This window comes from Cervus canadensis, chromosome 15, assembly GCF_019320065.1.
Source record: "Cervus canadensis isolate Bull #8, Minnesota chromosome 15, ASM1932006v1, whole genome shotgun sequence".
Classification (NCBI taxonomy): Eukaryota; Metazoa; Chordata; class Mammalia; order Artiodactyla; family Cervidae; genus Cervus; species Cervus canadensis.
In genome coordinates this window covers 39,490,357-39,503,243 of record NC_057400.1, presented here as the reverse complement: position 1 = coordinate 39,503,243, position 12,887 = coordinate 39,490,357, and the positions used below count along the sequence as shown (strand labels likewise).

General features: G+C 35.1%; 1 protein-coding gene across 1 annotated transcript in view; it reads left to right on the top strand.

Annotated features, from left to right (window-relative positions):
* WDSUB1 (WD repeat, sterile alpha motif and U-box domain containing 1) overlaps positions 1-12,840 on the top strand; it is an 87,717-nt gene extending 74,877 nt beyond the window's left edge. The window contains exon 11 of the mRNA XM_043487586.1: positions 11,688-12,840. Within this exon, the coding sequence (XP_043343521.1) occupies positions 11,688-11,848 (161 nt within the window). The 3' untranslated portion in view covers positions 11,849-12,840. The remainder of the gene's footprint in view (positions 1-11,687) is intronic.
* Positions 12,841-12,887: the final 47 nt, after the last annotated feature.

Here is a 12,887-nt window from a genome sequence, read left to right as displayed (position 1 = left end):
TCTTTCAGTTTCTTATCTTGTGTCTCACATTGATTGATTTGTGTGTACTGAAGAATTCTTGCATGCCCATGATATATCCCACTTGATCATGGTATGTGATCCTTCTTGATGAAATTTTAAATGGAATTGTTTTTGTGCTTTTTCTGGTAACTTGTTATTAACATATAGAAAGGCAACATATTTCTGTATCCTGTAGGTTTACTTATTCTATTTTTTTGTGTGGAGATTTTAGGGTTATTCAGTGTATAGTATCATGTCATCTGCAAATGTGGGTTTTCTTTCTTCCCTGGCAGTTTGGTTGCCTTTTCTTGTCAGATTGCTGTGGCTAGGACTTTTAATACTGTGTTAAATAGATGTGGCAAGTGTGTGGACATCCTTGTCTCTGATTTTAGAGGAAAGGCTTTCAGCTTTTATCCACTGTGTATGATGTTAACTTTGAGTTTTTGATAAATGGACTTTGTTATGTTGAGATGTGCCCACTATACACAACTTTTATATCTTGAGTTTGTATCCTGCAACTTTGTTAAATTTGTTGTTGGGGGGGGGGGGGTTGTGATCACTGGGAATCTGAATTACCCTCGTTACATATTGCTAGATTTGAATTTTTTTTTAATCATCTTAAAATATTCTTACTGGAATCACTTAATGTATTTTGTCTCATTCATTTCAGTCTTGCCTTTCCTGTTTTCTTAATAGCTACATGGTATACTTCTTTCATTTTATGTATTTCAGATAAACATAAGTATACATCTTGAGTTTTCCCATAATGAAAAATCAAGGAGAAGTATATAAAGTATAGTTGATTTACAGTATTAATTTCTACTGTACAGCAAAGTGATTCTTATAACTACATAAACCTTTTCATATTCTTTTCCATTATGGTTTATCACAGACTATTGAATATAGATAGTTCCTTGTACTATATTGTAGGATCTTGTTGTTTATCCATCCTATATATAACAGTTTGCATCTGCTAATCCCAAACTCCCCATTCTTCCCTCCCCCTTGACAACCACAAGTGTATGTAAGTTTTTGTTGTAGACTATTCATTTATGTATTATTCTAGATTCCACATGCAAGTAATACTATATTTCTTTCTTTTTGACTTAGTATGATCTCTAGATCCATACATGCTGCTGTAAACAACATTTCATTTTGGGGTAACAGTCCATTGTATGTATGCACCTTATCTTCTCTGTCCATTGTTCTGTCAGTGAATGGGGTAACAGCCCGTTGTCTGTGTGCACCTTATCTTTTTGGTCCGTTCATCTGTCAGTGGACATTTCAGTTGTTTCCATGTCTTGAATATTGTTGTTGTTAACATGGGGTGTGTATATCTCTTTGAATTATAGTTTTATCTGGATATATGCCCAGGAGTAGGATTGCTGGCTTATATAGTAGTTCCATTTTTAGTTTGAGGAATCCCAGTATTGTTTTCTATAGTATCTGCACCAGTTCACATTCCCACCAACAGTGTAGAAGGGTTCCCTTTTCTCTACACTCCATCCAGCATTATTTATAGACTTTTTGATGATGGCCATTCTGACTGGCTATCTGTATGTCTTCTGCCCATTTTTTTCATTGGATTTTAAGTTATTGAGGTGTATGAGCTGTTTGTATATCTTCTCCCAGTCTGTAAATATTTTCATTTTGTTTATTTTGTTAGTTTTATTTATTTGTTAGTTTTCTTTGCTGAGAAGCACGTCTCTTTGGGGTCTAGCTTCTTTAAGTATCATGTTTGTGTGATCATGTTGTTGCATAAAGCAGTAATCTGTTCATTCTCATGTGTGAATATACAGTTTATTCATTCTACTGTTGGTAGTCATTGTTGGCTGTTATACAAGTACTGCCATGAACCTTTCATCATTTTTTGAGTGAATATACATATGCATTTCTATTGGGTATATTCCTAGGAATAGATACATAGTTATCAAGGTGGTTGAATCAGTTTACACTTCTCCTAGCAGTGAATGAGGATTCCGGTTGCTCCACAGCTTTCCATACATTTAGTATTGCCTTTGTTTTTCATTTTAACCGTTATGGTACCATTTATTTTTAAACTTTACTATTTTTATTGACGCAATTGTGGATTCACATTCCTTTCCTTAAGAAATAAGAGATATCTTGCATTTTTCCCAGTTCCTTCACTGGCAGCCTTTTGCAGATGATACTATAATGTTACAACAAGGGTATTGATGCAATTCACAATTCTTAGTTTTCCCGAGAGGTGTATTAAGTTGTATACAGTTTCACCCCTTTTGGAGGTTTTGAGTATCAAGCACCAAGTCAAAACAAAACAGTTCCAAACCCACAAGGACCCTCCTTAATACCTTTTTATAACTACTTACATCACCTGACTTGCTCTCTTCTCACCTCCACCCCAGTCTGTCCTATTTCTAAAATTTTGTCATTTCATATTTGTTATATGGATGGACTTCCACAGTAAATAACCTGTGGGGATTAGTTTTTTCCTGAATAACATGATCCTCAGCAAGTCACCATCAGTTTATTTTTAGCTTTCCTGTGTTACTTGTGGAAAAGATTAGGACTGAATTTTTAAAATTAATTCATAAAAACCCACTCAAGTATTTTTGCCAGGAAATCCCATGGACAGAGGACCCTGGCAGTCTACAGTAAATAGGGTCACCAAAAAAAAAAAAAATTAATTCAGCTGTATCTTTAATGAAAGTGAAGTAAAAAGTCAGTCATGTCTGACTTCTTGCAACCCCATGGACTATACATAGCCCATGAAATTCTCCAGGCAAGAATACTGGAGTGGGTGGCCTTTCCCTACTTCAGGGGATCTTGAACCCCAGTTTCTCACATCGCAGGCAGATTCTTCACCAGCTGAGCCATGAGGGAAGCCCAAGAATATCTTTAATAGAACCGAACAATTTTTTTCTCCTAGTACATCTTTCACTCTTCTTTCCTGGATTGATCATGTGTCTTTCCCCCTACCCCCTCACCATGGTATTTTGGAAGACCTGTACCTTACATATGTTGTCAACTGTCTCAGAAAAAAATTTAAGACCTATTTCTGCCTATATTTCAGCATTCTTACAGTATTTTTTCATCTGTCCTCTTAAATTATGTGTGCAGCATGTGCTTGATGAAAAACACTTAAGCAGCATAAATGTTTTTAAAATGTGGGGCCTCTTCCATACTCCAGTATATCCTTCCATATATTTTTCTGTTCTTTAATATAAAGTTTTAAATTTACTTAATATATATCAGATAGTATTCCCTTGTTAGTATATTCAGAACTACTTCATTCTCAACTGCAGGACAGTGTCTTATGGTATGAATGTTGCATAAATTAACTCTTACTCTGTTAAGACAATTCTCCATTCTGTTAGAGAAACATCCACAGGCATATTGTTATACGCATTTGTTTAAATATTTCTGTTGGATTCCTTCTCTATACTTATAGGCACTGCCATTTTTTAGTTTTAATTATGCTTACCTTTATTTTTAAATATTGTCCAGTTTTTGTCCATTTTGACCTCCAGATAAATTTTAGAATCACTTTGTTGTGCCTCAAAAGACAATCTCATTGACATTTTTATTACAATTACAGAAACTTTAAAAACTTAATTTGGAAAAAAAACAAAACAAAACAAAACAAAAAAAAAAACCTTAATTTGGGGATGGAATGAGTAGGAATAACAGCTTTGCACTAGTCAGGGTTTCTGTCTACTCTGAACATTTAAATATATTAATTTTTAGTAAAAACCTAATAAATGTTAAGCACTTTGTGACATATCTAGAGAAAAATGAGCATTTTATCTCAGTTAAGCATGATGTCAACTTCTGATTTTTTTTTTTTTTTAGACAGGTGTGTATTTTTTTTTCTCTTGTTCAGGGTCCACTACTTCTTGAATGAATTCTGTGCCTTTTATCAATTCTGGAAAACTTTTCTATTCTCATTGTATATAGCTTCTCCTACCTGCTTAGCAGTCATCTATTCTGCATTGTCTTAAAGCTATAACCTTTTCATAAGAGGTTTTTATTTTTTTCTCTTCAAAATTCCAATAGCTATATTTGTCATTCTGGTAATTTGATTTAGCGTATAGATTAAGAGGCATAGATTCTTGACCCAAATTGCTTGGATTTAAATCCCACCTCTGTCTTTCTGTATTTTTGTGACCTTGGAAAGTTATTCAGGCCTTGTGTGAGTTACTTCTTAGAATTGTACAGATTAAATAATATAGGTAACAGTGTCCTGGAACAGTCTGCATGCATGCATGGTTAAGTGAGCTTCAGTCATGTCCAATTCTTTGCGACCCTATGGCCCGTAGCCTGCCAGGCTCTCCTCTTGGAACACTGATGATACACAATTAACTGTATGAGTATTAAATAATCGTTTTCACAGCACATTGTTTCTTCAGTTCATCCCCATTGTAGGAATACTCACTGGTTGTGTCTGGTTTGTTTCTGTGTGCTCATCTTCAGTCAGGCGTTACCTACAGGAGTACAGGAACAGGGCACATAGCTCCAAAGCAGTGTTGGGCTTGCACTGTTGGTTTCTCAGAACGAAGGTGGGTGGCAATGGGCTAAGAACGTGGACAGCAGATGTATTAAAATTTCAGAGCCCAGGCTGTGAGCTAGTATTCTTCAATAGAGCAAAGTCATTTGAACCTGTAAGTCAACTGTCCATATTAAATTTAGTCACTGTTTCTAAATGGAAGAAATTTGGGGGTTCACTTAATCTTTGTTACTAGAAGTGTATAAAATGAATAAACTAAGTATCATTACTTTATCTTACCAGAACTTAACCATCTGAGTATATTAAATAATTATGAAGTAATAAAACTTTGTGAATAGAGCATACTTATTATTATTTACTTCCTAGGACTATCTGGGTTTATAGTGAGAGTCAGATGATACTTCCTGGGTGAAAATAATTTTAAAATTATTAAAAACTTTAAAATCCTTAGGTCAATTTTAAAATATAATGAAAACAAACAATACTGAATGTAAATGTGCACTTTGTATTTCCTTTTAAAAATTTTCAGTTTTTTCCTCTAGTGATGTTTGATTTCAAATAAGCCAAGTCTAGTTGCTTTTAAAATTATACATGACAGGCTATGTCTGTGCGGGTGAGGAAGTGGTCCTTGCTTTGTAGCTCTGATAATCCCTTTTACTGCTTTGAGATGAACCTTGGTAGGACAGTTTGAAAGCTAACATAATTAGCAATGCTGCAGATCCACTCAGAATTTCTGCTTCCTCTGTTAAACAGATGTTTCAGGGAATATATTTGTTACCAGTAGGGAACTGTTGATTATTCCAAAGAATCACTATTTATAATACCACAGCAAGTTTACATTAAACTTTAGGGTAAACTGTGACCAGTGTAACTGAATTCCTTAGAGCAGGAAGTGTGTACCTGCATAGAGTGAACCAGTTGACATTTTATTCATTGCTACCACCCAAGAAACTGAAAACTCACAAGCAGGCAAGGAAAAATTATTCATTTAAAAACAGAGCTAAATTAAGGGTAGATATCATACAACTATGAAACATGGAGAGTAGAGAGTATGACAAGTTGAAGAAGCTCACTGATTATTTGAAATTTAGACAATGAGGGGGAGAAAAAGCCCACTATCTAATTTAAATATTATAGTAAGGAATTAATAGATACTGATAATACTCTTGGTCTCATCTTTTTAAGAGATACCAGTGTAAAAGGAAACTAGTAGATGGAAAGTACACACCTCCCTAAGCATCAAAATGGAAGAAAACAGCTCCTATAGTGAAAGAAATTATATAAGTGATCTATGAAAATATAAAAAATGATAGAACTATTACCAAACATACTGATAATAACAATTTGGCTTAAGTCATCCCTAAAGAGATTCAAGATCTGAGGTTAGTTCACAAAGCACAATTCAACCTAAAACAAGGATTCAGAGAGATAAGAAATAAAAGGATAGACAGAAATGAGATAGTTGGAACTAAAAATAAAGGGGTTATATAGTTGCCTGTGAAAGAGTTCAGACCCCGAAAAGTTAAAATGACACAGGATGATATAGAACACTGGAGACCATGGTTCTCCATGAGGATAAACCGCCATTAGCTACGCAGCCCCAAATACTGCATGGTAAGAGACTTGCTCGCACCTGTCAGTCCAAAATAGGAAGTATTTTGCCTGCTTTTGAATATATCACCAGAAATAACAAAAACAGCATGTGTCACCACAATGGAATGTAAACAATTAATAACAAAAGTGGGCCCCTTTCACCTGGAAGGTTAAAAACATGCTGTTATCATATGTATCTAGCCTGGTGGCAAATGAATTGGCTGTTGCTCAAGTTACAGTATTTCAGAGTAATACTAACACGCACATCATTTATCAGTGATAGACCAGTGTGAGACATAAGTTTGTATATCAGCTTTTGAGAAATAAAAATTGAGTATATTTTCCTATGCAAACAGTTTTTACAACTCAATAGTAAGACATCCCAACTGATAAAAACAGGCGAAGGATTTGAATAGACCTTTTCCGTAAAAGATATACAAATGGCCAACAGCTACTGGAAAAGGTGCTCGGCATCATTAGGAAAGTGAACACCAAAACCACAATGAGATACCACCTTCATATCCACTAGGATGATTAAAATAAAAAAAGATGGAAGATGGCAAGGATGTGCCAGATAACAAATGCCACGTTATGATTCTTTTTATAAGAAATGTCCAGAATAGGGAAATCTATAAAGACAGAGAATAATTAGTAGTCACTGGGGGAGAGGAGTGATGAAAATGTGAAATTAGATAGTGGTGATGGTTGCATAATTGTGAATTACAGTAAGAATCCCTGAATTGTATATATTTAAAAGGGTGGATTTTATGGTATGTGGATTATATCTCAAAAACAAAAGGTGGTAACAGTATCTGCAGAAAGCATCTAGGTCCTCTCGGACTCAGAAAACAGAGGGAATAAGTTGAGGTTATTAAAACCTCATACTGTCTCTCAGAACTCTGGCTTCTAAGGAGGAGGAGCTACCCAGCTGGTGCCCTTCTCTCTAAAGGGAAGAAAGCAAGACAGATTTGAACAGTACCTACAATGAAGCAAAGAAAAAAAATTGTAGAGTATACCCCTACCAGATAAAGGTCCACAACTAGGCACAACACTGATAGGCGCCTTCACCCTTCTTTTGCCTCCTTCTAGAGGAATCTTCTTATAGAATTTCAACAAGGAGCCAATGGGGGTAATCAGCATTTAGTAAGTTAAATCAGCAGGACTCAATAATACAGCCTTCATGTGGTATGTGTGCCTGTGTGTGTAAACAAAAAGCGGTTAAAAGGTATGATGGAAGGCTTGATTGACAAAAAACAAATCAAAACATTGGAATTAGAAATAGGCATAGAAATAGGTGAACTAGCATGAAAAAAACCATAAAACATCCCTGTGATGGAAAGCTACATTGGAAAACATGGAAAGCTTATTAGTATTCCAGTGTAGGAAGATTCATCGTCAGCAGGATGTCACTATTAGGCTTTTTCCAAGAAATACATAGCAGGTGACTAGTAGGTTCCAATGCAAAGAATACATAACAATGAGCCCTATCAGATATTAGAACATGTTATAAAGTCTCTGTAAAGAACACAGTATGGTATCAGCACATGAATAGACAGACTAATGGAAAAGAATTTTTTAAAATCCAGAAGTTTAGTGAATGATAAAAATGAAATTTTAAATCAGTGGGAAAAATAAAGAATTTAAACAAGTGGTATTCTGACAGCTAGTCATATGGAAAGGATAAAACTAGCTCAATCTGTCATACTACACATTAATTCCAAATGAATCACACGTATATTAAAAAAATGAAACCTTTACAGGTCCTTTTACATTTACAGAAGAAAATGAAGGTACTTGAACTCCTTGATAACCTGGGAATAGGACTACTTCCTAACCTGGATTCAAAAGCCAAAAGAAGTATAAAAATTTAAATCTTTATTTCATCTACAGAATATGAACACTTCAGGAAAACTACAGAATATGAACACTTCAAGAAAAATATCAATCCCTGTCAAACTCGTCCAAATGACAGAAGAGAGAACACTTACAAACTCATTTTATGAGCCAGCATTACCCTGATAACAAAACCAGATGAGAACACACAAGAAAAGGAAATTTCAGGTCAATATCCTTGATAACCACAGGTGCAAAAATCCTCAACAAAATATCAGCAAGACGAATTAAACCATACATTAAAAGAATCATACACCATGATCAAGTGGATTTATTCTAGGGATGCAAGAATTATTCAGCATCTGTAAATCAGTGTGATGCATCACATTAAGAAAATGAAGGATAAAAATTATATGAACATCTCAATAGATGCAGAAAAGTATCTCCCAAATTTAATATCCATTTATGATAAAAACTTTAACGTAGGCATAGAGAGCCATTACCTTAAAATCATAAAGGTTATATATGACAAGCCCATAGCTCACCTCATACTCAATAGTAAAAAGCTGAAATGGCTTCCTTTAAATTAAGATGTGGGACAAGGATGCAGACTCTCACCACTTTTATTCAACACACTACTGGAAGTCCTTGCCCATGCATTTAGTCAAGAAAAAGAAAAGGCATCCAAATTGGAAAAGAATTAAAACTTGAAGATGACATACATAGAAAACGCTAAAGAGTTCACAAAAAAACTATTTTAACTAATCAACCAATTCAATAAAGTTACACAGTCACTATGTAGAAGTCAGTTGTGTTTCCGTATACTAGTAACAAGCAATTAGAGAAATTAAGAAAACAGTCCTATTTGCAACTGCATCAAAAAGAATGAAATATCTAAGAATTTAACTCGGGAAGTAAGAGATCTACACACTGAAAACTACAAGACATTAAGGTAACTGAAGACACAAATAAACGGAAAAATACTCTGTGCTCATGGATAATCATTAAACTGTCCATACTACCTAAGCAGTCTACAAATTCGGTGCAGTCTCTAACAAAGTTGCAATGGCATTTTTCACAGAAATAGAACAATTTAAAAATGTGTATGAAACAACAAACGACTCCAAATGACCAAAGCAATCTTGAGAAATAAGAACACAAATAATTACTATGTTGCATACCTGAAGCTTATGTCAGTTATATGTCAAAAATAAATCTGAAATTAAGAAAGAGCAACCTAATAGAAAAATTAGTAAAAAATATGGTTAGTTCACAGGAAAAAGAAAAGCAAATGTTCTTAAACAGATGAAAAAAATGTTCTCGCTCCCTTAAAATGCCCACTAGAAACTGGTAAAAACTCAGTTTGACAACATAGTCTCTTGGCTGGGCTTTGGGGAAAATTCAGGCACTCTGATCAGTGTTGCTAGTGGGGGAAAATGGTATAATTCCTATGAAAGTATGAGCATTTCTAGCTAAATTATATAAATTTACTCTTCAGTGCAGCAAATTCTACTGCTAGAATTCCCTTCCAAATGGTAAGACTGTTCATTGCAGCACTATTTGTAAAAGGCACTGGAAATAACCCAGATGTTCATTAATACATCCATACATGGATGTGGGGGAATAAAAAAGCAAACTATCATTAAGTAAAAAAGCCAATTGGGTATAGAATAGTATGGAGCATGCTCACTTTTATGTAAGAATATAGAGTAATAAGAATATGTGTAAGAATATATGCATGTGTGTGTACACACACATTTGCTTATGTTTTCAAAAGGAAAAGGTAAACAATAACTTATCTGGTTACCTACATGGGAAGAGAGATTACATGGGTTGGAGAGATACAGACTCTTTCTTGATGTGACTTGTTCTTACAGTTTTACTTTGAAGACACTTAAATGTTAAAAATACATCATGTAAAGCAAACCAGTCTCTAATAATTGGGAGGATAAAAAGGGAAGTAAATGGACCACATTATATGTCCAGTAACATAATCAGAAAAAAAGTTTTTCAAGTGATTCTCAAACACAGTTTCAGTTAGACAGCCCTAGTGGATCAATTGGGGCTTCCCTTGTGGCTCAGTGGTAAAGAATTGACCTGCCAGTGCAGGAGACATGGGTTTGATTCCTGATCCAGGAAGATCCCCTGGAGAAGGGATAGGCTACCCATTCCAGTATTCTTTTTTTTTTTGAAAGAGAATTTTTTTTTTTATTAGTTGGAGGCTAATTACTTCACAACATTTCAGTGGGTTTTGTCATACATTGATATGAATCAGCCATAGATTTACACGTATTCCCCATCCCGATCCCCCCTCCCACCTCCCTCTCCACCCGATTCCTCTGGGTCTTCCCAGTGCACCAGGCCCGAGCACTTGTCTCATGCATCCCACCTGGGCTGGGGATCTGTTTCACCATAGATAGTATACATGCTGTTCTTTCGAAACATCCCACCCTCACCTTCTCCCACAGAGTTCAAAAACTGCCATATGACCCAGCAATCCCCCCTTCTGGGCATACACACTGAGGAAACCAGATCTGAAAGAGACATGTGCACCCCAGTGTTCATTGCAGCACTGTTTATAATAGCCAGGACATGGAAGCAACCTAGATGCCCATCAGCAGATGAATGGATAAGGAAGCTGTGGTACATATACACCATGGAATATTACTCAGCCGTTAAAAAGAATTCATTTGAATCAGTTCTAATGAGATGGATGAAACTGGAGCCCCTTATACAGAGTGAAGTAAGCCAGAAAGATAAAGAACATTACAGCATACTAACACATATATATGGAATTTAGAAAGATGGTAACGATAACCCTATATGCAAAACGGAAAAAGAGACACAGAAGTACAGAACAGACTTTTGAACTCCATTCCAGTATTCTTGCCTGGAGAATCCCAAGTACTGAGGAGTTTGGGACGGGTGGGTACAGTCTATGGGGTTACAAAAAGAGTCGGACACAACTTAGTGACTAAACAAGTCAATCTATCATGGTGACAGAAAGAGCCAGAAAGAAATCTTCAAAATCCTTAACAGTCTTTTGTTAGTAACACATTGGCATTGTTAGTTTGCAACAGTTGTATGCATTGCAGATTAAAACAAATAAGTTACTGTGTAAATGTAATTAGGAACTAAGATTTTCAGTTTGAAAGAGCTACAGGTATAAAAATTACTGCCACAAAACCTTTACATGTACAAATAAGTTTGTAAGGACATGGTATTAAAATCCTTAGCCAGTGGATCTTTTTTTCCTTTTGGCAGTGTAAATGCCTTTACCATCAAGTCCATAGTAGGGTATGCTCTATAATCTCTTGGTATCTTGTTTCCCTGACTTTTCAGTGTGTTGGAAAGTTAGGCTGAGTCTTCCCTAAAACTCTTTGCTCCCATCTGTAGCCACATCAACTGATACACAGAGCTGCCGGCAACAGCTGGACCTTGTACCTTTCCCACCACTCTCCTCTCTTCTACCTGATTCATTTCCTTTCTTCCTTGGTGCAACATCTGAATTTTTAACAGAAGTTCCCTTTTCCATTTTTTTTTTTTTTTTTGACACTGTTCAAGGTAATTTGTGCAATCTTAATGTATCTTACATGGTAGAATTTAGGATGTCATTGCAGAAGTATTTTGGGAGCAGTGGTCCAAGACAAGAATACCACTTAAATCATAGTAAAGGCCTTGGCAGTGGAATTTTTAAAACCATTTTAGTGATCCTAACTTCCCTTTCCTACATTGCAAGTAATTTGTGTACGTGGATTTTTTTTTTTTTTTTTAGATGGCTACTCATATGAAAAGGAAGCAATGGAAAATTGGATCAGCAAAAAGAAACGTACCAGTCCCATGACAAATCTTGTTCTTTCTTCAGTGATACTTATACCAAATAGGACTCTGAAAATGGCCATTGATCGATGGCTAAGCGAGACACATCAAAAATAAAACTCTCTATGTTGTGTTATTTATATTTTCTGTGATCTCACTTGAGTGATTTAAAGGTAAACTTTGTAAATTTAGTTACCTATTAAAGAGCCTTTTCATATAATAGTGAATAAAGTCTTAACCTATAGAGAAAGTTTTACTTTGACTTCAAATTGCAATGCTCAAGTTTATTCTTATTATAGATCATATCCCATTATAACCAAAGATCAGAATAATCTAGACTAGAACATAATTAAATCCTAGTTAATAACATTTCATTTGTTAACTCTCTGGAATCCTTCTAAAGAGATTTTAGCAAAATAATTGTAGATTTGTTTATGAATAAATTGAGAAAATCACTTTGATATATTTACTGAGCAGTTTTTTTAGCTTCTGAGTTTGCAAAGTAGTAATGATTTCCCCCCCCCCCCCATTGTCCAAACCTAGGTACAAGTTAGATCACATAAATTATCACAGATACATTAAGTTGACTTTGCTGAAACATATAAAGTGGCAAACTAGCCTCCTTTTAGAATATAGAGTTCTTAAAAAGTTCTCACATCATAGTTTAAGCTAAGGTGACACTACGTTTGTACACAATAGGCTGATAGCTAATACAAGCACCCTGACGAACATTTACTCAGAAGACTTCAGATTCTGTAAGTGGAGGTTGTACTGCCTCTCACAAGTTGTTCACCAGAATGGAAGCCATTAGTGCAAAGCTTGCTAAAACTAAATAAACTCTAAGGGCAGGAGGGACCAGGACTTTGTACTTACCCCCAAACCCTCATTGTAATTGTTCTGAAATTTGAAAACACAAATAAAAAAGCAATGTAAGTATATATTCCATCAAAAGACTTGTTAAAATTGGTAGTGCTCTTACCATTGGACCAGGTATCTTGTGTTTTGATAAAATACTTATTTTTCAAAAGGGCTAGCTGGTTTTCACATAAAAATTACTAGAAATCATTGGTGTCACTGACAGAAAACAATAAAAGATGTTATTTTTTAAATGTTTTAAAGAAGATGATTTTCTTTTCCTACGTTTCACTAGGATAGT